Source organism: Coptis chinensis, chromosome 2 (assembly GCF_015680905.1).
Source record: "Coptis chinensis isolate HL-2020 chromosome 2, ASM1568090v1, whole genome shotgun sequence".
NCBI classification, from domain to species: domain Eukaryota; kingdom Viridiplantae; phylum Streptophyta; class Magnoliopsida; order Ranunculales; family Ranunculaceae; genus Coptis; species Coptis chinensis.
Genome location: NC_141457.1, coordinates 62,839,713 through 62,867,104, shown reverse-complemented (window position 1 = coordinate 62,867,104; position 27,392 = coordinate 62,839,713). Strand labels below are relative to the sequence as shown.

The 27,392-nt window shown below is 37.6% G+C and overlaps 1 protein-coding gene and 4 long non-coding RNA genes across 11 annotated transcripts; all 5 read right to left on the bottom strand.

Moving 5' to 3' along the window:
* Positions 1-133: 133 nt before the first annotated feature.
* Positions 134-9,931, bottom strand: LOC147517064 (uncharacterized). 6 transcript variants are annotated; one of them, XR_015211334.1, is made up of 4 exons: positions 8,456-9,931; positions 8,098-8,218; positions 1,833-1,912; positions 134-1,174 (listed from the first exon to the last, which is right to left on the bottom strand). XR_015211334.1 is itself a non-coding variant. In XM_086589477.1 (2 exons), the coding sequence occupies exons 1-2, from the start codon at positions 8,658-8,660 to the stop codon at positions 930-932; spliced, it is 450 nt and encodes a 149-aa protein (XP_086445603.1). In that variant the 5' UTR covers positions 8,661-9,895; the 3' UTR covers positions 134-929. The 6 variants fall into 6 exon arrangements, 1 of the variants encoding a protein (XP_086445603.1); XR_015211336.1 differs by lacking the exon at positions 1,833-1,912 and having other exon boundaries at positions 8,456-8,564; positions 8,735-9,917; XR_015211333.1 differs by lacking the exon at positions 1,833-1,912 and having other exon boundaries at positions 8,456-8,635; positions 8,735-9,912.
* Positions 2,063-7,441, bottom strand: LOC147517065 (uncharacterized). Its single transcript, XR_015211337.1, has 2 exons — positions 4,939-7,441; positions 2,063-4,832 (listed from the first exon to the last, which is right to left on the bottom strand). It is a non-coding gene; the product is annotated as an uncharacterized LOC147517065 (long non-coding RNA).
* Positions 9,932-10,289: 358 nt separating the features above from the next.
* On the bottom strand, positions 10,290-14,888 carry LOC147517063 (uncharacterized). Of its 2 annotated transcripts, XR_015213795.1 has the most exons (4): positions 14,440-14,888; positions 13,621-14,315; positions 11,285-11,423; positions 10,290-10,914 (listed from the first exon to the last, which is right to left on the bottom strand). It is a non-coding gene; the product is annotated as an uncharacterized LOC147517063 (long non-coding RNA). The 2 variants fall into 2 exon arrangements; XR_015213794.1 differs by having other exon boundaries at positions 13,621-14,833.
* Positions 14,889-15,371: 483 nt separating this feature from the next.
* LOC147517062 (uncharacterized) lies at positions 15,372-16,187 on the bottom strand. The gene is made up of 3 exons (XR_015213796.1): positions 16,022-16,187; positions 15,759-15,806; positions 15,372-15,659 (listed from the first exon to the last, which is right to left on the bottom strand). It is a non-coding gene; the product is annotated as an uncharacterized LOC147517062 (long non-coding RNA).
* A 3,027-nt stretch (positions 16,188-19,214) lies between these two features.
* LOC147517061 (uncharacterized) lies at positions 19,215-20,442 on the bottom strand. The gene is made up of 2 exons (XR_015213793.1): positions 20,366-20,442; positions 19,215-19,431 (listed from the first exon to the last, which is right to left on the bottom strand). It is a non-coding gene; the product is annotated as an uncharacterized LOC147517061 (long non-coding RNA).
* Positions 20,443-27,392: the final 6,950 nt, after the last annotated feature.

The window sequence follows — 27,392 nt, the reverse complement described above, 5'->3', positions numbered from 1 at the left end:
TTTTTCAAACTTTGGTTGGACATAATTTTTCAAGACTTTCTAAAATGCATAGATAAAACTTGAGTTTTAGTCTGTAACACCTAACAAAAAGACCTGCAAACAACCCAACTTTTTCCAGACTTTCTAAAATGCATAGATAAAACTTGCTTGCCACTGCATAAAAATCACAAAAGGCAGCACAAAAAACCTGAAAGGATATGCAAAATATTATCCATCAAACAGATATTCCATCATTATCATCTTATATGTTCTGCAACTATTTTATTTTTCTATCCAACAACTAAAACTAATCTGGATAAACATATTGTAGGTTTTGCATATTGATCGGAACTGATCCAGCCCACCTACCTAATTTTCCTTTCAGAATAGTTTCCCACACTGCTGCTTCTGGCCATCTAACAGACTGCCAATCTCGCCAAACCGGAGGTAGTGGAGCAATATCCTTGAGTACAACTGGCACAAAATGTCCTTTGTTTATGTGGAAAATTGCGATTATCCAGAACATTTCTTATGGACCTGTCCTCAACGGAAAGTACGTGACACCTAATTGTCGTGGCGCTATGGTGACAAAAACATAATTAAAAGCACTTGCAACTAAGGAACTCATGTCCAGGAGATCAAGCCATTCTTTCTCATTCATTGTAGAAGACTTGGTACACTCTAAGTTTCTTTTGTGGTTATCAAACCCGTCATTACCGTACAACTCTGTATAGTAATATACATACTGCATCAACTCTTCCAGCATATAAGACCCCTTACTGTCCGCCATGCTAAATCATCTGTATATCCTAGTAGTGTAGCTATGGATCTATAACCGCAATGCCCATCCGGGGTAACCTCAGCCAAATCTTTAATCATGTTGCAGATCAAAGGACTAAAGTCACGTAAAATATTTCCCCACTTATGCTCGATTTCCATATTTTTTAGAATTATCTCTGAGCTAGTATTTTTTTTCTGCTTCTCTTCATGTTCTCTTTGGCCTTGTTAATGAGTTCTTGAAAGCTAAATGAGTCAAGATCAGACGATCTACTCACTTTAGGATGAACATCTTCAATTAAATCAGGTAGTCCGCACATGTTGGTTAAAGAATTGGGACATACAGTTGCTTCACCAATGTTAGAATGAACATTTTGGTCGTTGCTTGTGCCTTGAGCAATATTTGTATCACCTTGTTCTTCAAAAAAGAAATAAGTATGAGACAAGTTAAAATGTTACTCAAAAGTGAAATAAGACCAATCCAACCGAAAAAAAATAACAAACCGAGATATACACTATTACTACATAACTCTCAAACTAAACTTCATAAAACAAGTTGCTAGGATTGCCATTTAGAACTGAAACACCCATACATAGAGGAAATATATATCAAAAGTATCAATCTAGTACGGAAGGCAGTAAGGGTCAGGTTGAATCAATGCATTAAGAATTAGGATCGAAACTCACATTTATACATAGAAGTTATTTTGATCATTCAAAACAAACTCTTATTATATAACACGCAAAAAAAATGCATAAAACAAGGAGGAAAACAAAGACTTGAACAAACATACATGTTAGAAAAAGAGAACATTTATGAAAAACAAGTCCTAAAATTTGCCTTTCAGTGGAAGAATTATCATTCTTCCTCAAAGCATTTTGGGTGAGCCTGTAAGTAAGCCTCCAACACTTTTATAAGCGTGATTCAATAAGAAATAAATAAACCCCAAAGCAGACTACAGTGCGCTCAAGCATGCACAACCACATGTCCTCCCTCCCCCCCTTATCTTTTGTCCCACTTTCACCCAATCCACAAACAAATAATCAGCTACAGTCAACCTATCGATATGACATACCTTTCTTATTTCTATTTCTCTTTTTTGAAGTCCCCTGTGTTGTGCTTGTGTGTTTTTTTTTTAGTTTGCTCCTATACAACCTGCTCAACATCTTACTAAAATTAATTCAACAAGCCTGGGCATTACAATAGACATAATTTAACAAACTCAAATCAATAACAAAAAATGCTTCCACCCAAGTCCAGCATATAATTTTTTTTTTTATTTACCTTCCTATCCTAGTCGGCAAGTTTTTCTTGAACCTTTGCTATCCACAAGTCAGTGATGCCCGGGTAGGCTAGACTGTGGTAACCTGATATAACTGGTGGCAAGGGAGCATCATCACTAATTCTAAGCGGCACATAATGTATGCCGTTATTTATATGAGCAATTAAGATAATGAGAGTATGCTCCAAGTCTGGTGGAGTTCTCAAAGGAAGGTAAGTTAACGCTTGCTTTGGCGCTAGGGTGACAAACACACAATTATAAGCACAAGCAGTTAACTAACCCATGTCAAGAAGTTCAAAACACTCAGTCGGGTTCATTGTCATCGACTTTGTACGCTGTAAATTTCAAATTAAGTGTTCGAAAATCGTGAATCCAGTCCATTCAATGTACTATTCTGCATATTCCATCAACTCGACCAACAACCTCTTCCTCACGGTAAACCATCCAGTCTCGTCACCATAGTTCAATAATCTTGTTATGGACTTGTATCCACAGTGTCCATCCCCAAGAACACCCTCACATGAAACAATAAAGTTGCTAAGCAATGGATTCAAATCTTCTAGTAAAGATGTTTGAGCTGGCTTCTTAGGTGGTCGACCTCTTTTTTTAGGTACTTTTTCAATTGCTTGCGTTTCTCCCTGGTTCTTACGTTGTCTGCCTCTCTTCTTCAGAACTTGTTAACTTGCTTTTTTCTCCTCTTGCGTCCGTGCATACTCAAAAGCATATGGTTCTTTTCTTGTATCATTCTGATCTTGAGTTGATACTTTCACATGTTTCTTTGAAATTTATGGTCTACCTTTGACATTGAGTTTTTCTTGAGGCTCTTGCATGTATGTAATCTTTGGATCAGCAAGCTCTAAATATTTCTTCATCAACATTAGTTTTTGGTGTTCTGGTAAGTAGTTGAACTTCTTCTTAATTCCTTCCACCTCAAGTGAAATGTCCAGCGACCCTCTTGGAAGTTCCATTGGCTCAAAATCAAGTTGCCGCCAACGACGATCTATGGACCTCAAGGGTATGTAACCATCACCAAGTTTTACCATATATACCAACTTATGAGCACATGGAAGACCACAAGTACGCCTCAAAACACACCCACATTCTTTTTCATAAATGCCCACTTTGTTTAAACGTACAAGCTCTTTCGACAACATATCAATCGCCTCCCTAGAGATAAATCTTCTAATCTCACTGTATGCCTTGTCTCGACAATAATGACGCATAATGTTGTGACTAATATTAAATGAAGCCTGTATACCATTGAGCTGATTTTCAAGGAGGTTATCAATCACATCCCAATTTTGGTACAAATTGCTGTGCGAACTCCTCAAATTTCCCTTCAAAGATGAATGTTGGGATTCTACTCTATTACTAATGTGAGTGCTAGAGTGCATCACTAAATCAACCCAAGCCGCCACAAACTGTTCCTTGGACTTGTTCAACAACTCTTCGACGTATTGTACCACACGTGTCATATGTGCATATTCATTTCTAAACACAACCAAATTTTCATTATAGACATCTTCAGTAGGTGAATTGAATAAATCACAAACCATTTCGTAGAACTTCTTAAACTCATTGTTTTCTTTAAAAGATTTTTTTACAGTTAGTAATCACATTGGTCTGAATGTGCCAATGACAAAGGAGGTGTTTAGCCATGGAAAATACACACGCCACATCATTCATCAATGCCAAGTCTCTGTCAGTCATAATGACTTTCACACTAGATGTTTTGCCTTCCAAAACACTGTATAACATTTCCAAAGCCCAAACAAAGTTATCTTTCTTCTCTGAATCTAAATATGCAAAAGTAATAGCAAATGTCTTCATTATAGATGTAAACCCAACAATTTCTAGCAATAGCAGATTGTGAAGATTAGTCCTGTAGGTACAATCAATAATCAACACTTCCAGAAAACACTTGGCCAACTTAATTGATCTCGAATAAGCAAAAAAAAGATCCTTGCATTCTCCTGTAATCAGGTTCTCTCTATGAGACTCATAGTAATCACGATCGTCCAACATCTTCAATAATTGTTGCATCTGTGATCTCCTTTGCAATTTTGTAAGACGATGTTTCGCTCAAAAATTGTAGATTGTACTTAGGGTTGACAAATTCTCTAGGTCGTCTTTCTTTTCAAAGCATTCAAAATTTCTCTTGGTTTAACGCCAGCCTCAGACATCTCGATCACAATCATTTCTTCATCTCGTGTTAGCTAGTCTTCCTACAAAAGAATGGCCTGTAAGATTTTCAGCAAGACGGTGATTATGAGTTCTGCAAACTATTACGACTTCCCATCCCCCTTGATGCTGATAACCCTTCAACTTAAATGAATACTTGCACTTTTTCGTTTCTGTCTGTCGAGAGAGTTTCATGGATAGCTTGTATCGATCTATCTTCTTTGGTTTTTGAGGTTTAAAAACACCACCTCTCACAAATTAAAAGCACCCTAAGTCTTCGACCACTTTCAACACTATCCGACTTTGGAATGATAACCACAAAACCAATTTCTCTCCCTACCTCTCTGCACCAATTAACAAGGTCTTTTTTATTTTCAAATACCTGTAATCATTTTGTTATAGATTATATTACATCACCATTCGGAAAAATGATATACTAAATTTATAAAAGTGTCTTCAAGTTCTTACTGTTGTAGTTGTAAATGCGTCGATCGTATCCGGACAAACAAAATTAGAGTTTTCTGTCGGGCTTTCTTGCTCTTCATTTTCTGACTCATAATTCAATTGAAGCAAAGACAATGCATTTGGAGATGCACTACTAATAGGATGAGGCTGTTCAAAGTAAAATTTTATCAAAAAAAAAAATGGTTTAGGTTTCTTATACTCAGTATGCACCCAAAAAAAATAACACTTTATTTAATATTGCAAACAAACTCACATTTTTGTTTGGTGTTTGTATCTGTTCATTGTAGTAATCCAAAGTATAATAGTCTTCTGCGTTCTCCCATTCGTCAAAATTTGATTTTGAATTTTTTTCTTCATTCTCATTCGGTTGGTATTCATCTTCATTACTTTGGTATAATTGATTCAAATCAAAAGTGGGTGTTTGCATATTTATTGATGAGGTAAAAGAATAAGAGGTTATTGGAGAAGAAGAAAAAAAACCGCGGTCTTTTTCTTCTACAACTGAATCACGTAGAGTAAATGACTTATTTCAGTCAATAAATATCTTAGGTATGCCTAATAAAAAAGAAAGATAATTTAGGAAGCTAAATGTGTCTAAAATCATTTTATTTATTTATTTTAAAGTTGGGGTACGAGAGTGTTTTGTTAGGTATGTCCAAGATCGATATATCGATCAAACAATAATGCTAGCTTTGACCTTTTCTCGTATGAAATGTATATCTACTTCAATATGCTTTGTTCGCTCATGAAGCACAGAATCGGAAGCAAGCATTATGGCGGACTTGTTCTCACAAAACAACTTGGATGAATGTCCTACTGGAAAACCCAACTCATCATAGAGTGAACGTAGCCAAAGAAGCTCACAAGTTCCCTGAGCCATCGCATGATATTTGGCCTCTGCAGAAGATCTAGAAGTATCATTTTGTTTCTTACTCTTCCACGATATCAAGTGTGACCCAAAGAAAGTACATAAACCTGATGTTGATTGTCAATCAATCTTGGAACCAACATAGTCTGCATCACTATAACAAGACAACCCAGACTTCTACTTAATGCATAAAACAGACCAAGTTCTGGACATGACTTGAGATACCTCAAGATATGATAAACAACATCCATGTGAGATGTACGAGGAGCATGCATAAATTGATTAATAATGCTAACTGCAAAGGCTACATCAGACCTGGGTGTTAGTTAAGTAAATCAATAAGCTCCCAACCAAACATTGGTACTGAGATGGATTAGAAAGCAATTCTCCGGACTCAAAAGAGAGTTTCGTATTGGGATCCATAGGTGACAATGCTGGCTTACATCCTAACATGCATGTATCCTTCAACAAGTCTAGAATATACTTCCTTTGAGATAAAGAAATCCTGTATCGGGAACGTGCTACCTCAATACCTAAGAAGTAGTAAAGGGGCCCCAAGTCTTTCACATCAAATGCCTTACTCAAGTCAGATTTTACCTGAGCAATACTAGGTATATCATCACTTGTAACTATAATATCATCAACATACACAAGAAGGAGGACACGGTGCCCAAACTTGTTCTTTCAAACGAAACAAGAATGATTAGATTGGCAGTATAAGAATCCAAGAGACAATACCACCTGGCTGAAATGGGAAAACTAAGCACGCGGTGACTATTTCAACCCATATAAAGATTTACGAAGACAACACACATTCCCAGCATACTCCCCTCACCGCGAAAACCGGGTGGAGGATCTATATAAATAGTCTCAGTAAGATTACCATGGAGAAAACCATTTTTGACGTCCAACTGATACAGAGGCCAAGAATGAGATGATGCCAAAGAGATAAAGAGTTGCACAGAGGAAAGTTTAGCCATCGGAGCAAATGTATCACCGAAATCCTTACCAGGAATCTGAGTAAACCCTTTTTTGCAACCAACCGTGCCTTGTAACGATCCACAGTACCATCTGAAAGATACTTAATAGAAAGCACCGATTTACATTGAACTGTTTTCTCACAAAGTGGTAGGGAAACCATATCCCATGTGTGATTTGTTCTAGTGCTTCCATTTCACATTGCATTGCAACAACCTAGTGGGGATCACGCAAAGCTTCATAAACAGATCGAGGAATGGAGATAAAAGATGTTGCAGCCAAGAAAGCTCGATAAGAGTAAGAAAGTCCCTGATAAGACACAAACTTGCTAATAAGATGGTGCGTACAACATGTAGTAATGAGACGATCAGTTGGATGTTTGTCCCGTGAAGACTTACGAGGTGGTGGTGGTGGTGGTGGTGGTATCGGTGATGCAATAGGTGAATCATATGTAGAAGTTGGCTCAACACCAATATCAGAAGTACGCAAAGGAGATACTCCCGAATCAGAGGAGTCGGGCATAAGCGGCGGCAGTGGAGCCTAAGGGTAAACCTGTAAATGTTCCTCAAATGGATGAAAGTCATGATCAAACACAGGTAAAGGCCGAACGACGACAGAGTTGTCCTTTGCAGCAGGTACAAGCGGTCTCCGAAAAAAGGGATTACGTCTAAAGAAAGGTGTATCCTCTAGAAATGTAACATCCACAGTATGATATAACTTACGTGCTAGAGGATCATAACACCGATATCCCTTTGAAAAATAAGTGTACGTACCCCATAAATATATATTTATTAGCTTTATCATCTAACTTTGTACGAGTTGGGCTCCGATTTTGCACATAACACACATCCAAATATTCTGGGAACAATAGAGAATAAAACTCTATCAGGATGAAGAACATGGAAAGGGGATTTACCATGTAAGATACGACTTGGAGTCCATTAAGAAGATACGTAGCAGTGAGAACAACCATATGCCAATAAGATTTGGGGACATTCATGCCAGACAAAAGACAACGAACAACAGCCATGAGACTTTGATTTTTTCGTTCAGCAACTCCATTATGCTCAGGTGTGTAAGTATTAGAAAGTTGAATAATACCATGCTGATTCAGTTGAGACACAAAAGCATCTAATAAATATTCCTTAGCATTGTCAGAACAAATGCCTCTAACTCCAACATTGTACCGAGTCTTAATCATCTGAAGAAATTGGGTGAAAGAGGTAACCACCTCAGATTTATTCTTGAGTAGATAAACCCAAGTACATCTACTATGATCATCAATAAAAATAACATAATATCGATGCCCTGACCAAGAGTTTACTGGAGACGGTCCCCACGCACATCATAATGAATAAGATCAAATGCACATGGTGAGCAATGCATACGATAAATATAAGTAGAACGAGTATGCTTAGACATACAACGCACATATATGACAGTGAAACTTCTTAGATTTGCAAGCTTTCTTTAGATCTGGAAACATCAAACACAGATACTGAAAGTTAACGTGTCCTACACGCGCATGCAACAAACTCACATTCTGTAAAGAGAAAAAATGGGCACCTTGTTCAGGCAATACAGACACTTGCAAGACAGAGAGAGGTGTAGGTGCATGGTGGATCCCCAAAATAGTACAATCCATCACGCTCAAACCGCTTACCAAGAATCATCCCCGTACTACAATCTTTTATAAGACAACGATCAAAAAGAAAAATTATTGCACAATTCAAACTTTTTGCTAATCTACTAACCGATAACAAATTCAGAGTAATATCAGGCACATGTAAGACAGACTGCAACGTAATAAATGGTAAAAGAGGAATTTCTCCTTTACTAAGAATAGGAGTGGATGACCTATCAGCAAGGCGAACATATCGATGATCAGTAGTGGATACAGTTGACGTAAATAAATTTGACTCACCCGTCATATGATCATTGGCCCTTGAATCAAGGACCCAAGTAGGTGTAGCAGTATATGTACGTGAGGCAGACATAGCAACAGGCGAACCAGAATTCTGCAAGAAAGAACTCTGAACAAGAGAGATAAGCCGATCAAGCTGAGAGATAAGCCGATCAAGCTGAGAATTCAGTTGACGAATATCTACATAAGCGGATGGATTAGTCATCTCTTACTAATCGATTCAGGCAGAAAAACCAAAAAGAATGAAGCGGCATCAAAGAACCAAAAATGTTATCTCACCAAAAAAGATAGATAGTCGTCAAAAAATACAAAGAACTCTGCTGGCAATGAAACCCAAACACCAATAATACTTCCAAATCACCACAAAGAAACGCCCAAGAACAAGAATTGGCTAAAAAGCCAGCCTCCAAAAATGGTATGAAAAACCGACAATAGTCGAAAAAGCAAACGAATGGGTTAAACAAACCCGTTCTAGTGCATCAAATATTTAAATGGAACTGAATGTACCCTTCATAAAAAGATTAAGCAAGAATTAGTTGCAAAACAGCCACCAAGAATGCTACCCAATAACCACCGTAGCTCGCAACAAATGGGCTAAACAAACCCTTTAGTGCGTCAACCTGAAATAATTCCTCTTCAAAAAACACAATCTTTAGAAACATAATCAAACTTCATTTTTTTTATTTTATTTTTATCTACTCATCTCAAAAAAATAACAAGAGAGATGAGCTGCAGAGAATGGGGTGGGATCTGACGTGATGGTTATATTGGGAATATGTTGGTGGTGAGAAAGAAGTGAACAATGGCGGCGGTCTAACAGTGATGGTGTAGTATTGAGAGAGGCGGTGGTAAATGAGTGGTGGTGCTGTGATGTGAAGGAAAGTGGTTGGCGGCAGCAGCAACGGCGGTGGTGGAGAGCCGAAGCTCTGACACCAAATTGTAATGGTAAAAGGCTTGTCTTCATCGTTGATAGAAGCCATATTTATTCATGCTCAAGGATATTACAATCTTGCTAAATAAGAAAATAAAATCAAGTAAAAAGATTTTATTCTCTAAGAGAATAGAGAGATTAATATATTCTCCAACAGAAAATGAACCAATGGAAAATAACATTTACAATCTAGTTAAAAATTGCAATGGCACATCCATAAGCAGTGGTGGAGCCAGGAATCCCCTCCACATGGGGCACCGAGCGCCTAAGCTAATGAATCACATTTTGATTTCCCAACTAGTAAAATACCACTTTAATTGAAGATATTAAAATTTGAACAATGAGTCAGGGGCATCAATATAGTTTGAAATTTCAAAAGTTCGATGAAAGTTTTCCAAACGTCAAGAAATTCAACATTTTGTGTATACATCACATATTCCACAATTGGCGCTTAAAGAAATCTACAGAAAATGAGAAATGAGAGAAGTACATATGTATCAAGTTTCATACGAAAATTTAGACTTGACTTGGTGAAACTTATATGAGGATCAAAACCATCTTCTACAGCTTGTATGTAGACATGTTTAAAATACTCCGTATCACTTTTTAAGTCAATAATTGTGCGTAACGTAAATGTTGTCAAGAAATAATATTCTTAACACACTAGTTGATGAGAACACAATTGTCCATTTCATTTTGGTCCTTTAGTGACCGTGGTATCAATGGTAATTATTGAAGTGATGTCGTGATGATTACCTTTACTAGCCTTTTGGGCACGTTCCATGAGCACGAATCAGATAATAAGATAAATTCAAAAATTATCACCATTCGACAATATGCCGTTATCTATATTATTTAATGACTAATTATCCAGATTATAGTCAGCCTTTTTTGGTTTCAATATGTATGAAAAACAAATTTCTCATTGCTCAATGAGTAAGTTTCTTATATTTTTTTAAAAAAGGAGATCTGCAAATTAAAACATCGTGTACAGAATTCCTAATTGACATATAATTAGAAGTTGCAAAATATTACAGGCAACAGTAGGAGAAGGCTTATGTACACTTTCTTGTTGGGCTATACATCATTGCAACTTGATGAAGAAATTGCCAAGATATGTGATGACTCAAGCCCTTCACTTAAAAGGAAATCTTTCCACTTGTGGTGGTTGGCCCTGACTTCTTCACCAACTTCACTCCCTCGATGCATCACCAACTTCACTGTTTTGCACATACTCTCCTTTGTAAACCAACCATCTTTCGATCCTCAGTTACTCCCTCCCATCTACGTCCACAACCACCTTTAGTTCTCTAGTCATAAACTTGGCATTTACAAATTGATCCCCAGCATGGGGCACCAAAATTATCTGGCAAGTGTTCACCAAGGATTCCCACATAGACACAAAGCCACAATGACTCACAAAACAACCCACTAAAGGGTGACTCAGGATAAGTTCTTCTTGAACCCAGTCTACATGAACTTCCCCTCTTTCACCGATTCTATCTTTAAACCCCTCAGGCAAAGCTTCCTTCATTGTTATTAGTAAATGGTTAGAATAAAGACTATACATAGTTGTACATAATTAAGCAAGTTGTACATGGTACATGGTCATAAGATTGTTAGAGCTTGATGCATATATCCACCATCATACTCTTATTTAAACCCTTACTATTCATAAAATCACACAAACAACATGAAAAGAAAAATAACAATCTGGTCAAGAAAATGATCATAATATATATCTTACAGGCTTACAATGATATTCTCAGCTCCATGGAATTTGAGAAGTACCAAAAGCAGCTTGTTAATGCAATAAAAAAATCAGCAATACTGAACTTTACATGTGTCGCTGCCCAACCTTAGCTTAGAATAAAGGTAAATAATTAATAAAAGCCAACCTTAGCTTGAAGCTGCAAATAATTGATGTAGTCAATGGTCTCATCCAGTGTAGCATCTTTATCGCCTTGCAGGACTAAATGAACGTTTAGTATATGACATGGTAAATTCTCAAAAGCAAATGATATTGCATTAGTACACCTGCAGAAATAACATGATGAACATAGATAAATTGTCAATTGATGTGCATAGTTTATAAGCTAAGTTGTTGATGATGAGACGTCGAGGAACACGATAAAAAGGGTGAGATATATAACTGAGATTCCTATGCAACCATTTAGTGCCCAAAGGCGGTGTGGTACACTAACACTGTCCAAATATTCTGTGTGTTGGACCGTATGCTTGGCAGATTCAGCACCAAACATGATGTTAATATTGGAATGGTTTTCCACAGGCTATCTCATTTGATTGAGAAAGCAGTCTTTCTCTTCGCCACGCATCCATAATTTAGGCGTTCACCAAGATGAGCCACTCACAAATATAATGTTGAATTCAGTAAAGCATCTCTAACTCATCTATAACTCATCACTAAACAACAATGTTTAACTCGCAACAACAGAGCTAGAAGGTTTCTAGTGGTCTACTGCTTAAGACTTGGGAGGTTAGGCCCAAGGTCTTAGGTTTGATTCCTCCTTCACAGGGGATAAAAATTAAAAGGGGATTAAGGAATAAAAGTTTCTTTTAATAATTAAAAATAAAATGAGTGAGCGTATTGACCATACTAGCAAGGTGCTTGGTGACTCCCTTGTGTCTTATTGTATGTCATCTTAAATCTTTGTTGGAATCTCCAAGAGTATTTCAAAATACTTGTGTGTGTGTACAAAGTGGAGGAGATGAACTATGTGTGTTCTCTCCACTTTAGTGCATTGTGTTTAGTCCCACATTGGTGAACCACCACTAGCAAGTGAGGTATATGAGGAATTCATCTACCATAAGGGCGTGCCCTTAGGGTACAAAGGCTTTTGTGTTAGGAGGGAGGACTCACCCAAAGCTACACACGCGCCCGCCCGCACCGAGTTAAGCTCGGGCTCGGGCAGGGTATCCAATCGAAATAGAAAGAGAGATAGAACTCGAGTATCCATCCAATCCAGACCAGAGAAACAGAACTCGTGAATAGCCTTTCTGCACCATTGGAAGGGGCGAAATATTTCCTTAAGGACAGCCTAATCCGTGCCTTGGTTATTACCTGTTATTCTGTCCTTGTCTTCTATTGTTTTCTTTTATTTGCATACAACAATCTTTTCCACCAAAACCTTCATTAGATGTGTGGGACCAACTTGACCATTGTCAGGTGCATAGTTGTTATTCCTCTGGATATCCATTCTCCGAGAAAAATATTGTATAACCAACTACTACAACCTTAGAACTCATGTGCAACGTGTAGCATTCACGATGAAAATAGATATAAAAGTTAGCAGAAATATTGGATGCAAAAAATATCGTGCTTCAAACCTAATATAACCCTAATGCACCTTAAGCTCAAACAATAGTACTATATCCTAAAATGTTGCCCACTGCTCCTTTTAGCAATACAACAAATCACTGCACCTTAGTGACCAAGCTTGTAGCAATACAACAAATCACTAAGGTCCTTTCACACTCGATCAGGCATAACACCAAACGTATAGTGAGGCACACCAATACATAAATTTACAGATCCATCAAAAGAGGGAAAAAAAAATTGATGAGTTTACATTTAGTACAAAACTGGTCTTTTAGTAAAAAACTTATGTGCATTAAGTTTGTACCAAAGCTGAGTTATAGATGAGTTGAAGTTGTCTAAGAATTCTAATCCAATAATAAACTAATACTTGTTAATCAATCTGGTTCAGCCCTTCTAAATGATATTTTTCTATTTGCCCTTGTTTCCACACCTTATATAAAGTTCTCATAGCAGTTGGGTCTTGGTTTTCCGAGGCTATATCTAATTTACAAAGAACTTGGCAGGCATGTCGGAACTGGTAAAAATTGTTGGTGGTGGTGGTTGTTGAGTGTGTGTGTGTGGTGGTGGTGGGATGTCTTGACAACCTATGGAAAGAAAAATTGCACCTGCAATTGGCTTTAGTGTGTTAAGATTGAGCAATAAGAAGGCCGTCCTATTTTTTAGTTGCCACATCAAGACTGCAAAACTCAAGAACTGATGGGGCTTCCTTTGGCAACTTGAGTTTGGTGGTGGGAGTACAAAAAAAGAAACAAACCAAACCAAAATATTGAAACCACAACATAATTATAAGAAGAACAATTAGAGATTTCAGTTCTTGTCTCGCCAACAAAAACTAAGAAAATTAACTGTCTCATTAAACAAATTTGAAATATGTAAAACATAAATATATCTAACCGTTATGTAGTTTTGCTATTGCATTAGTCGCAACACCCCTTCAAATCCACCCTTAGCAGTCACCACCATCATTTCTAGTACTGTTGTCGAGAGTCGAGACCCCTGCAGCAAAGAGAAAGCAGCATCAACAACCCCAAAAACAACACCACTCCTCTAGCAATTGACAATCCCACTATTAGAAAAGCTAATCTTCTCCCACTATTAGTTGAGAGGATAATTTTGCAAAGATATGTTAATGATTAGTGGGTAGCAGTAGAACATTGTATCTAAAACTCAACTTTATGAATCTATTATCATCATTCACCAATGAAGATATCCTAATCAATGGCAACATCCTTCTTATATGCAACAACCTTTTATATATTTGATACCTGCAAAAGCAATACACTACTCTTCTAAGCTTGATCAACATCCATCTTTGTTTAAGGTGTTTGCTAGTTAATGGAACTGTAACATTCAAGTGAAACGGGAATACTAAGTGAAGAGTGCAACTTCTATGACTGCAAATATCCAAAATCCTTATATACCAATTACCAAAAGCTTTGTAGAATTGCAAAACTTTGGTATTCCTTAATTAAGGGTTAAACTAAAAATATGAGACTTACCCAACTAGTTTGATCGCTTCAAAAAAAAAACATTCACCCTCTACATGCCACGAACCCAGAGTTGATTAAATGGTTTACAAAACTTGCAATCTAACCAAAAAACAAAGATAGGAGAAAGAACAAAAATCAAATCAGTGAGGTATTAATTAGAATACTAAAAATTAAATGATGTCCCTATTCAAATGGCGGAGTCTAGGTTCTCTAATTTGCTTACTCCATGATTGAATTGAAATGGAATATCAAATTTCTTAGCTTCATCCGTCAACCAAATGGCTGCTTGTTCCAACACCTCTTATTGTTCAATACTTGAATATATAAGAGCACGCTATCCATCTAGCAAATGAATCAAATCAAATAAGCTTTACCGTAGGTGCTGAAGACTGAAAGTGAGGAATGAATAAATTTGAACGTTCGAGAAATTAGGAATTGGCTGGCGAAATCCATCGTTGTATGACACACAATTTTAATGGGGAGAAGTAAGGCTTTATTTCTATATTTGAGAACTAAGAGTGGCAGACCAAGCAAAGCGTTTTTGTGAGTTTTATTTGTTTTGAATTTTCGATGAAGAAGTTCAATAGAGAGGACACCAATCGTTAAAAGTCATTTACTCTCTTAGTAATTCTAATAGTGCTAATTAACTGTTTTTAATTTTCTAATTGTGCACTGCAGCGCCTCTTGACCCTTGAATTATACCACCTTAAATTGAATCCTAGCCGTTGGCTATAAAAGCAGCCCTGTTTGGCCAAAATACTTGGTTATTACTTATTAGCCATTTGTTCTTCACGTCAAACTTCAATTTTAACATATAGGCATAAGATAATGCAACGCTCTAATTGCCTCATTGCATTTGTATTTTGATCAAAACTTAACACACTTGGATCCTAAAAAGATAATCACAAAAGACACGAAAACACAACACAGGAGAACTAAATAGTTGTCAACAACGTGCGTTATTGAAATAAATATATAAACAAAATAATAAATAAAAATGTCATGGCTAAAGATCAAGCTAGGGACTTCGTACCTTAGACAGTAAACGTTTTGAGAGTAAGGCCAACAAATAGAATCAAAATTTCTGAAAAAATATGAAATGAAACAATGGGGGGTCAAGAACATGGAGCAAATGTTACCAATTTGGGGAAGAAATTGGAGCATGGAAAGAGACATACCTGGAAATATTGCTCAAATATTAGAGCATATAAAATCAAAAGCTCAAGTGGCAATTGAACTTTTTTTCACTTAATTGGGATAAACCTTTGAGTTTCTCTTTTGGGCAAAGGTTTTAATTATTGAATCCCAACCATGTCCAAGGTCTTAAGGTCTTAATGGCGAGACCGAGAACGAAAGGTTTGAACACTTGACTCGTGTTGACATGAGGTTGCTCTAGCCAACCTAACCACTCCCCAATTCTCTTGAATTCTTGACATGCCATTTCTATTTCATCAAAACAATCCAAACTTCAATTTCAGAATATTTCATAAAAAAATACATAAATCATAAGTGACGAACTCCAAACAAATTGAAAAGTTTCACCTTTCAACCAAATCAGGGAGTTAAAGGCTAGAATGAATTGACATAATTCTGCAATGAAACAAATCAAACAATAAATCGAAAATAAAATTTTCAGAAAGCTTGGGGGTTTCAACGAGACAAATAGATGAAAATTAAGTATTGAATTTTCAAGAAATTCAACAAAACCCACTGACAAAAACATGAAAAAAAAAAAAACAAACCCCAACAATGAAACCTCACAAAACTCAAAACCTCTCAAGGATCGAATTGAGCATCAAACTAACCTTTCCTCAGGAGAATAATCGTTGATGTTGAATTAAAATCAAAACCCTTGGACAAATTAAACTTCAAGAAGCAGGAGAAAATATGATTTTTTTTCATTTTGTTATCTTTTATTTTTGGCAAAAGAAAGTGGGAGACGGAAAGAGATTGAGAGGGAGACGGCAAGAGAAAGGACTATGTGTATTTATGGTAATTAAATACACCTAATTAATATGAAGTGGGCATTTATTTGTGTGAGCGTACAATTCAAAACAGCGTGGATTTGGTTTTTTAATTAACCACCACATGACCGATTACCCATACTAAACAATGTTAAGCAACACTTTAATTGAATGACAATATGGGTACTATGAATTTATATGGGTGTAAAAAGACCAAATAGTCATTCTTAATAGTATTTAGGTGCTTGATTTAATTATTCATTAGGGGGTATTATGCATGAGAAAAATACTCGGATGAATTTAAGAGTTTAAGAGTCCATGTTAGTTATAGGAGATACTACTAGTAGAGATATGGGAAGATTTTATGGCTACATTTAGAGATATTGGTACCTTAGGTAAGTATACTTCAGATATTCTTCCAAGTTCACCTGGGGTACGTTCCCCAAGTAACTCCCATGTGGCTCCGCCACTGTCCATGAGGTCATCCAGCTGTTGGTGTAGACAATAGATATCGCCATCTATAGCAAACATTGAATTTACATAATCAAATAGATTGGTTTGCACAAAGATCGTTTTGTTGATAGTTCAAGAAGCAGTAGGAGGATATATAATCAGACATATGCATTGGCTAGCTGAATGGAAAAACAGGAACAATCATTTCGAGAGAGAATTGCAATATGGCAAATCTATCAAAACTTCTCCACTTCTGAGAAAAATTACAATATAGAGGGCTCAAACTGAAACAGATTTACAAGTTAAATACAGAGTTTACCATTAAGCAGGACAACTAGTAATCAAGACTTTGTTGCAAGTCTATGTTATAGTATTGACATAATACTATTTCAAGGTGTCATATAATCTAGATAGAGAGAGACACACAGAGTTGAATGATAACACAGTGAAGAGCTCTCCTAGTTGTTACTCTGTAATGCCTTCAACAAGCTAGATCAACTATTATACACTAGATGTTGTCTTACTGATGGACTACTTGTCAGAATATTATAGTGCATTAAGGTGGACTCAGTCATTAAATTAGCATTAGGATTATCTAGAAATTAAGATAATATATGGGTTAAATCGTAATCAAGATTTAGTGCACCTTAATGCATTATTTTGTTCTAACATCTCTAGGTTGAGTTGTCTAGAAAGTACATTTTGATTCAAGTAGAATATACTCTCAAATATGCAATTCTTTAGGTATATTTATAATACTATGTAATAAACCACTTTTAGACTAAGAATGTTTAGAAAAACACTAAAGCGAGGGGAGCTGGGAGCATATCAAAAGAAAATAAATGTGAGTCATATTTTGTCCATAAACAGGTAATTCGTCACCTTTCTTCATTATTTTACTTGCAGTCTTCTTCATGCATGCTGTTGGGGTTTATACCAATACCAATTGATTCCCCCACTACACAGATAACTTGTATTTGAACACAATTCAACTCCAAACAAATTCTAAATATCAACTACAACCTATACTAACATGCCCAACTCGCTAAACAACTATTAATAACAGATAATAATGTAAAGTAGAATTAAACGCATACCACAACACAAAGATATACCGTGGTTCGGCCAATGGTGCCTACTTCCACAAGAGCTAGTTCTTTATAAAGTGGGAAGGAAGATTACAATCTCTCCTTTCAGTCTCTCACCTTACTAGATCACTCTTATCTCTTTACAGGGTTGTATCTCTGTAAAGGTTATCTCTCAATCTTGATAGCTTTCAAGATTGGGTTTTCTCTGACTTTTGTGCTACCTCTCGTGTGTTTGGTTTTGCCAAAAACCCAAACATATAGTGCCAAACTCGCGGTTCCGAAAAAATAGAATCCTTCCAAAATAGGCATGGGCGCGGGTTGCGCTCGCGATAAGGCTAAGTCGAGCGCAGGGTGCGCTCACTCGTCAGGCGATTCATCAAGGCATGAGCGCGAGTCACGCTTAGGTCAAGACCAATCTGAGCGTGGGTCGCGCTCAAACATTTCCACACAAAATGAACTCCTTTTCTCTCTCCTCATGTGAGGGATAAAGCCAACAATCTCCCCCTTCCGAACAGTGAGGTGGGCTACCTCCATGCAATTTCCAAATTAACAGGAGGAGTGTGCTGCCATTCTGGCAATAGCACAACAAACATCAAACTTACCTTTCGGTAAGACTTTGGTCATCATATCCGATCCGTTCTTGTCGGTATGGATCTTCTCGATACACAAATGTTTGTCTTCGAGTACTTCTCTAATCCAATGATAACACACGTGTATGTGTTTGGATCTAGAATGAAAATTCGGATTCTTGCTCAAATAGATGGCACTCTGACTGTCACATAGAACTACAAACTGTTTCTGCTTTAGCCCTAGTTTGTCGAAGAACCTCTTCATCCATAGCAACTCTTTGCAACATTCAGTGGCTGCAATATACTCACTACAAGAAAACAGGTTTTTGCCCACGGTCCAAAACCGTGGGAAAACAGGCTTTTCCCACGGTTTTGGACCGTCGGAAGACCGTGGGCTTTTTGTGCGTCTGAAATGGTCTGCCGACAGTGATGACCATCGGGAAAGCCCACCAATAGCGACGGTCTTTGCAACGGTAATTGCCGTCGGTATTGCCACAGCCTAAAACTGTAGGAAAAGCCGTCGGAAAAGATCAGTATTTCCCACGGTTGTAATCCATGGGGAACGATTAGTTGTACCGACGGTTATAGTCTGTGGAAGAAGATAGTTTCTACGGTGAAAGACCGTGGGAGAAAGTACTTTTGCGACGGATATGAACCGTGGCAGAGCAATTTATTTTAAAAAAAAAAAATTGATATTTTAATTTCTGGGTCATTTCACATGCACCCTTTACCAATCAATAATAAAACGAAAAACAGTGAAAATCCCAAACAAAATATAAAGATTACAAGGCACCTTTTACCGAATCCAAAAATTCCATGAACCAAAACAATAGGAGGCAGCTCACTACTAGAACAGTAACAAATATGATAATATGATAATAGAGATATTAAATTGTGCAATTATTAAGGTTTAGTATAATGCAGTTGGTAAGTTTGTCTTCTAACACATTTATAAAGTAGACCATGAAACAGATGTAGTACATAACACAGACCTTGCTGATTTTAAGAATGTCCATTAGCTGTTCTTGATATTCAATTACATTACAAGGCTCAACTTTGTTCTATAACATGCAACATTGTCGAAGTTGCCAATTCAAATGGGCACCACGTTATTTTGCGACACTAGTCAATTGAGAACCACCTGTATAGAGGAGAACTTGTTAGTTGACTTAAATATTTACAATGAACTCGTAATTAGATCTTTTTGCCAGCCAAATCAGTTAGACCAATGGTATGGAGAAATGGCCATCCCCCAACCCCCTCCCTAGTTTCATGAGTCAATGTCAAAGAACTTCCAGTTTCCTTTCCTTTCCATTTATATGACATCACTGGACAAAGGGCAAGGCCCTATTGGGCCTCAATGGATGAGGTAATTAACTAAACTCTTCTTAACTAAATAAAAGAAGGCTACTAAGGCCATAAAGAAAATAGCTGTGTACTTCGGTATTACAAAACCCTATCTTTTCCTTCTCTGAAGAAAACAACAATACACTAGATGCAACATTCAATACACAATGCTTTCGCATGTTAATAGCAAAGAACCTCCCGTTTGCTTCTCCATACAATACAGAAAGTTGAGATGCTAACCAATTCATAGCTTCAACTAGGACTGGACAGTTAAAACTTAAAGACCTCACATTCCCCTCTTTAACATCTTTGTTCGACATTGATTCATTTAACCAATGTGCTTCCACTGCAACCGCTTTCAAACAAAGTCTCAAAAGCAAACATATATGATCCCTCATAGGCACATCAATAACAACCCCCTAAGAAACATACCTGGTTGATCCCTCTCCTCCATTCTTGTCAACTAATAAAATGGTATATTCATTTCATTTGAGTGTCCGACTGCCGTACCCGTATCCTAATTTTTAAAAAATCCCGTATCGTACCCTGTATCCGTGTCTGTACTCGTACCCGTATCCATGCATCATAGGTCCAGTCTCTTTTTTCTATTAAGTGTGTTCTTGTTGGGGGGAAGCAAACTGGTCGACCCGCCCAAAATTTTAGAGCCTTATCCCCACGGTTAATACACATAGAATAATGGAATATATAAGGGAAGGATTTGTACTTACAGGAGATCCAATTTCCATATTCTCAGCCGTAAAGTATTGACGATGTTCCCCCCATTCACCACTAGCATTTTCGTAACCTGTGTTGAAGCACAAATGAGAAAAATGGCTCAATGAACAGATTCTCTACAAATATTTGGAAGGACGTCTTTTAGTTATTAACCTTTCAAAACTCAAGCAGCCCAATGATTTTCTTAAGGCCTGAATGACCCAATGCTTGTAATATGTGCGCACTCAAATGCTTAGAAAAAGAAAAGTCGGTAACTAGTTACAACTAAGCAAATTAACTAGGAAATGTAAACCAAAGTAGAAATGCATGTATAAAACTAAAGAGTGATCTATTCAGTAATTTATCTTAATCAAATGGTGCTAATCAAAATAGAAGTAAAGCCTACATGCACCATGTTGACCTAAGATCTGGAAAAAAACATGTTATTAAAATCTGAACTTACAGAATAGTTTTCAACACTGCATCACTTCCTTGATGCTTTTCATCGGTCTTATTCAATAACTTAAGTCTACTCTTTGAAGGCAATGCACGCAAAGGAAAATCAGCGAGACCAACTCGTGAAGATAGTTGCTTATGATTGCAATGATATACCAAAATTGACTAAAATAGATTTTTTTTGCAACACTCCGACAATTAACAACGGACAAAACTATAATAATGAAGTTTCGGACTGGAAAATAGATGTAACACAGTAACAATGTTTACTTTGTTTAGTCTTTATCACTGCAACTGGTACATTGAATGACTGAATAAATATGATATGGAGGTGCGTCTAATCATCTCCTACACATTATAGTAACTTCCATTTTAAGTTAAAAGCGGGATTAAGGAATCTACATGGTATCAACTATAAATAAACTATTACTCTCGGTGCCCGATAAAATATTTAAATGCTCTTTAAGTATAGCTTAGCGGGACTTGATGATTACTCAAACAGGAAATTACCCTGCATTGACTATAAGTGCTCGTATTTCTAAATTGGTTTTGCATACATTTGATGGAATTTTATATTTGTTAACATTCATCTACATCAACTATAGAAATCACTTTCGATTTCTTGGGGTTTTCGTAAAATATCGGCTACTCTTCCATATTTATATTTGTAAAACCGTAGAGCGGATGTATAGGATTCAATTTCTTGACATATAAAAAGAGTGATGCAAGGCACTAATAATGACTAGTCTCGAATTACCATCTAAACTATAATAAGCCTATCGTGAACTAATAACAAACATATCATGAACAAAAATAAAATAAACTTATTCTAGAGAGAGAGAATCTTGTTAAATCACATAAGGCAGTTCATATTCCAAAAGATTAAAAGACACCACGATCTATATAGCAACATAAAATTAAAAATACCATTCGGTATGATCAAGGGTGAATCCTAATTCCTAAACTTCCAACCACGGACACTACTTAACTTAAAAGAAATTGTCACATCTCTTACAAATTCAAAAAACAGATCTCTTACCAACAGGGGTGCACCCTCTTGCCATGCCTTCTATCGGCGATGAATTTGTGAGTGGAAGCCCTTGGCGGAAGTCAAAAATACTGATCAAGCCCTGACCGACCTCTTTCATCTTTGCACAAGACGCGTCTCTGTGATTTCTTTGTCATAACTAAAGGTAGTTAAGCGAGTCTCGTCCAAACTGTTTATACTAATCCTTGTAAATGACAAACATATCACATCGGATCTAGCCAAGAATAAAGAGAAGAAATCATATATTAGAGGACACAGAGCAGTGTCAATTTCTCTAAGTGGAAAGTGAGTGTAAAAATAGCAATAAATGATTCTAACACAAACCCATGTCCCAGGTCACATAATTCTTAGATTCTAAGAAATACAATTAAATGAAGACACACACACACAAAACTCCATGATATCTCTCTTTATATATGCCTTTAATAACTCCAATGTATTTCTCAGCAGTCCATGGAAAACATCTATGCAAGCAAAAGAAAATATGGATTAAGTAGCAATCAGACTTTACCTACTTGATACAAGCTCAGGGCATTAATCCAGCTTTTGACCCGATAAAATCAGACTCACTGCATTATACGAGTTATAATATCTCTCTAACTATAGTATAATATCTCGTTATATAAGGGTATTATGGAAGTGAACTAATGATCTAGATGGTGTTCTGAGTTCTACATCATCGAGCATCGATTCTCAACCCCGTTTAATTATTTCAAATATTACAAAAGTAGTTTTTATAAGTGTTGATTAACAAAAATAAAATGTATATCAGAGTTAACTGAATAATGCATTATATGTTTCTCCTTGTACTAATTATCAGTTTATGTTACTAACAAACAATGAAGACTTGGAAAACTTAAAGCAGTGGAAAGAACCAATCTCATACACACCTGAAACTCGAGACCTTATGCAGTTAAAGAAGACCAAACTCAGCCCAATTATTATAGTTACATCTCTACAAACAAAAAAAATTTCTTAGGCCTTATTCATCAACAATTAGACCTTATAGAAACAAATAAATTTTCAGTATGTGAAACCCACTTACCCAAACTTACCCAAATCTGCAGATTTATACACTAGCTTGAAACCCCAGCAGTGACAAATCTAATTAGCTATTCAAACACCGAAATCCCAACCTTACTTTATCAATTGTCTATTATTAACATATGGAAACATAGTAATTAACACAATAAACACTAGAAAGGCAAAGCTACAATCATTAAGTAGAAGAGTAAAATAAATGAATATGAAAACCTTTGAAGAAACTAAATTGACTGGTTTCGGTCAACAACGATTCCAAGTTGAGACGTTGAAGGAAAAAAAAACGTGTCTTTGAGTAGTGAAGAGAAACAAAGCTTGTAAATCCTAAGAAAATTAAAATTGAAATTTTTTGTCAAATAAAACCCTACACAAAAAAATCGGTGCTTGAAATAAATAATTTTTTTGATTTCATTACCTTGTTGAGATGTGAGAAGAAGAAAGAGTGAAAAAAAAAAAAAGAAAAAAAGAGCAAGTGGCTAATTGTGGGGAGCGGTGGTGGGGAAGTAGAAAATTGACGGTTTCTTTGTTTTTGTTTTGTAAAGTTAAACAAGTGATGGGGAAGCAAGTCAAGCAACAGTGGTCTATTCGCACAATTTACGATCCCTTAACCCACGGTCAAAAAGCGTTGGTGTGAATCTACAGCCAGAAAAAACGTACCCAACGGTTTCTCTCATGGCTGCCATCCACGGCCCAAGAAATAGATAAACCGTGGGTAAAGGTATTTAAGTAGGCCTACCGAGGAAAAACTATTACCTACGGTCAATAATCGTGGGCGAATCAGCAAGGGTTCATAACCGTGGCAAAAAATACCGGGCATCCGTGGGCAAAAATCCATTTTCTTGTAGTGACTCAGCTTCTGTAGTGGAGAGGGCAACACACTTTTGCAACTTTGATTGCCAAGAAACTGCTCCCCCTGCAAAAGTAACCAGATAACCGGAGGTGGACTTCATCGAGTCAACATCACCTGCCATGTCTGCATCAGTGTAGCATTCAAGTAAGGGCTTACTTCCACCAAAGCACAAACACGATTTGGAAGTGCCCTTGAGATATCTCAATATCCACTTAACACCTTCCCAATGCTCCTTCCCCAAATTTGACAGAAATTGGCTTACAACGCCTACGGCAAAAGCTATATTCGTTCTTGTACACCATTGCGTACATCAAGCTGCCCACTACGAATGCATAAGGAATCTTTTCCATCTGACTCTGCTTATGCTCACCCTTTGGACACATCTCTTTGGTCATGCAGAACTGGCCACCAAGCGGACAACTGATTGGCTTCGCTTGATCCATGTTGAATCTTTTAAACACCTTCTCAATGTAGCTTTCTTAAGAAAGCCACAACTTCCCACTCTTTCTGTCACGAGTGATCCGCATCCCAAGTATCTACTTTGCTTGACCCAAATCTTTCATCTCAAAGGACTTACTCAAGTCTTTCTTCAGTTTGGATATCTTGTTAATGTTTGGGCCAACTATCAACATATGATCCACATATAGTAATAGCACTATGAAATCCCCATCTGGAAATCTCTGAACAAACACACAATGATCGGAAGCAAACTTCTTGTATCCTTGCTTCGCCATAAAGGAATCAAACTTTATGTACCACTGTCTCGGTGCTTGCTTCAACCCATACAAGCTCTTTATTAGCTTGGATACTAGGTGCTCTTTGCCTTTGACCTCAAACCCTTCTGGCTGGTCCATGTAGACATTTTCTTCGAGGTCTCCATGAAGAAAAGATGCCTTAACATCTAGCTGCTCAACCTCTAGGTTCATACTTGCGGTCATACCTAATACCACCCAGATAGAAGTCATCTTCACTACAGGAGAGAAAATCTCATCAAAGTCAGTCCTTTTCCTTTGACCGAATCCCTTCACAACAAGGCGAGCTTTGTGCCTTGGGTGAGGATTGTTCTCCTCATGCTTGACTTTGTATATCCACTTATTCTTGAGAATTTTTTGTCCTTGCGGTTTCTCAACTAAGTCATAAGTGTGATTCTTATGCAAAGAATCCATCTCGTCATGCATGGCCTTCAACCACTTTTCTTTGTCTGTACCTTCAAGTGCCCCTTGATAGTACATAGGTTCTCCACCATCCGATAGTAGCACGTACGTATGTGGTGGATACCTGGTTGAAGCTAGTCTCTCTCTGTTTGACCTCCTTGCCCCATCTGCTGGTGCCTCAGGAGGATGCACTTCTGCTTGCTTTGGTGGTGGTTCATACATCTCATCTACATCTTCTATACTAATACGTTCTATCCCATCATGAGCAATAAGATTCTCATCATGAGCTTCAAACTCATGGTTCTCTACATTCTCAATGCCTTCTACACGTTCCACAGTAGGAACTTCTGGTTTTGAATCAACAAGATCATTAGTGAAAGCCTGTAGCTTCTCACCCTCCTCAAAGTCTGTTATGGTTTGGTCTTCCAGGAACACAACATCTCGACTTCGGATTACCTTCTTGTTAATCGGATCATAGAGTTTGTAACCAAACTTTTCATCTCCATGACCCAGAAAAATGCACTGCTTGGCTTTGTCATCAAGCTTGGATCTCTCATCCTTCGGAATATGCACAAATGCCCTGCACCCAAATACCCTAAAGTATCCTTAATCAACATCTCTGCCTGACCATACTCTCTCTGGATAGTCACTATTTAGAGGCTTCGACGGCGATAGGTTGATCACATGCACGGCTGTACGGATTGCTTCTACCCAGTAGGTTCTAGGTAGCTTAGAGTGAGATAGCATGCATCTTATCTTCTCTACCATGGGACGGTTCATTCTCTCTGCTATTCCATTCTGTTGCGGTGTCTTGGGAACGGTCTGCTCATGACGAATCCCATGACTCGGCAATACTCTTCAAACGGCCCAGTGTACTCACCTCCATTATCTGAGCGAATACACTTCAACAACTTTCCAGTCTCTCTTTCCACTAAGCTGTGGAATTTCTCAAACACGGCAAGTAATTCATCCTTGGTCTTCAAACTATAGGCCCATATCTTTCTTGACGCATCATCAATGAAGGTCATGAAGTATGAAGCTCCCCCATGGGACTTCACTTTTATAGGACCACATAAGTCTGTGTGCACTAGTTCAAGGACACTGTCCTTTCTGTGAGATGGGAATCTTTGGAAAGGCACCCTGTGTTGCTTTCCTACCAAACAGTGAGTACATGTATTTAAATGTGTACCTTTGATGTCTGGCAAGGCCTTTTGCTTAGCAAGAACTTCCATCCCTTTTGTGCCCATGTGACACAGTCTCTTGTGCCACAGTTCGGAGGAAACTTTTTCTTCTGCCGCATTCACTTCTGCTTTACACAAACTAGCCTGTGTTTTGTAAAGAGAGCAAGTTTTCTTTCCTCTGGCTGCTACAATGGAACCTCTGCTCAGTTTCCATACCCCGTTACCAAACGAGTTTACAAAGTCATCGCCATCTAATTTCCCAACCTAAATTAGGCTTAGGCGAATGTCAAGGACATGTCTTATATCCTTGAGTGTCAAGGTGTAGCCGACATTGGTTTCTACATGAACATCTCCAATGCCTATAATCTTCGAGACACCACTGTTACCCATCTTCACTTCACCATATTCACCACCACTGTAGGTAGTGAAGAATTCCCTGTGCGGTGTGACGTGATAGGATGCTCTTGTATCTATCACCCACTCTGTATCTTGACATGAGGTACTAAGACATCACACACCATAATCTGACATAATTCCTACTAGGTTGTTGACTAGTGCGGTAGTATCTCTACCTGTATTTCCGTTCCTCTGCACCATGTCTTCATGCACACAGTTATTCTTCTCATCCCTCTTCAGTGTTCTGTACTCATATCTGAAGTGGCCATTGGTGGCACAATAGTAGCATTGCCTCTCTACCTTAGGAGTTCTAGCTTCACCCCTAGATTTACTTCTATCATCACCTTTAGAACGAGATGGTTTTCTGTATCTATCTCTCCCCCGTTTCTCTGTGACAAGGATCTCTGAGCGAGAGGAGCTTCCTTTTGAACTCCTTCTAGTCTCCTCATTTAACAAAGACGTGGTAGCCATCTCCATGGTAACAATTCCATCCTTGGCTGCTCCGTGTAGAGAGACTGCTAATGTCTCCCAACTTTTGGGTAGAGAGCCTAATAGAAACAAAGCCTCAACTTCGTCTCCCAAATCAATCTTCATCAAATGCATCTAATTGATGGTATTCTATAATTCGTTAAGATGCTCAGACATTGAAGAAACTTCTTGGTACTTCGTGTCGGCAAACTTCTTAATGACCAGCACTTTGTTTCCGCCCGACTTCCTCTCATAAAGGTCTTCGAGTTTCTTCCACAAGCCAAAAGTTGTAGTCTCTTGGGATACATGGTGAAAGACACTGTCGTCAATTCACTGTCGAATGTACCCAATTGCTTTTCTGTCAAGCTTGCTCCACTCAGCCGCAGCAACCATTTTCGGTCTTTCTCCTCCATTCTCAATGGGTTGTGTCAAGTCCTTGCAATAAAG

Excerpts from the sequence above, each read along its gene's own strand:
- LOC147517064 (XM_086589477.1), bottom strand. The coding sequence starts at position 8,660 with ATGACTAATCCATCCGCTTATGTAGATATTCGTCAACTGAATTCTCAG. Across the intron at positions 1,175-8,455 it reads GGCCAATGATCATATGACGG|AACAAGGTGATACAAATATT; the intron begins GTGAGTCAAATT and ends TCTTTTTTGAAG.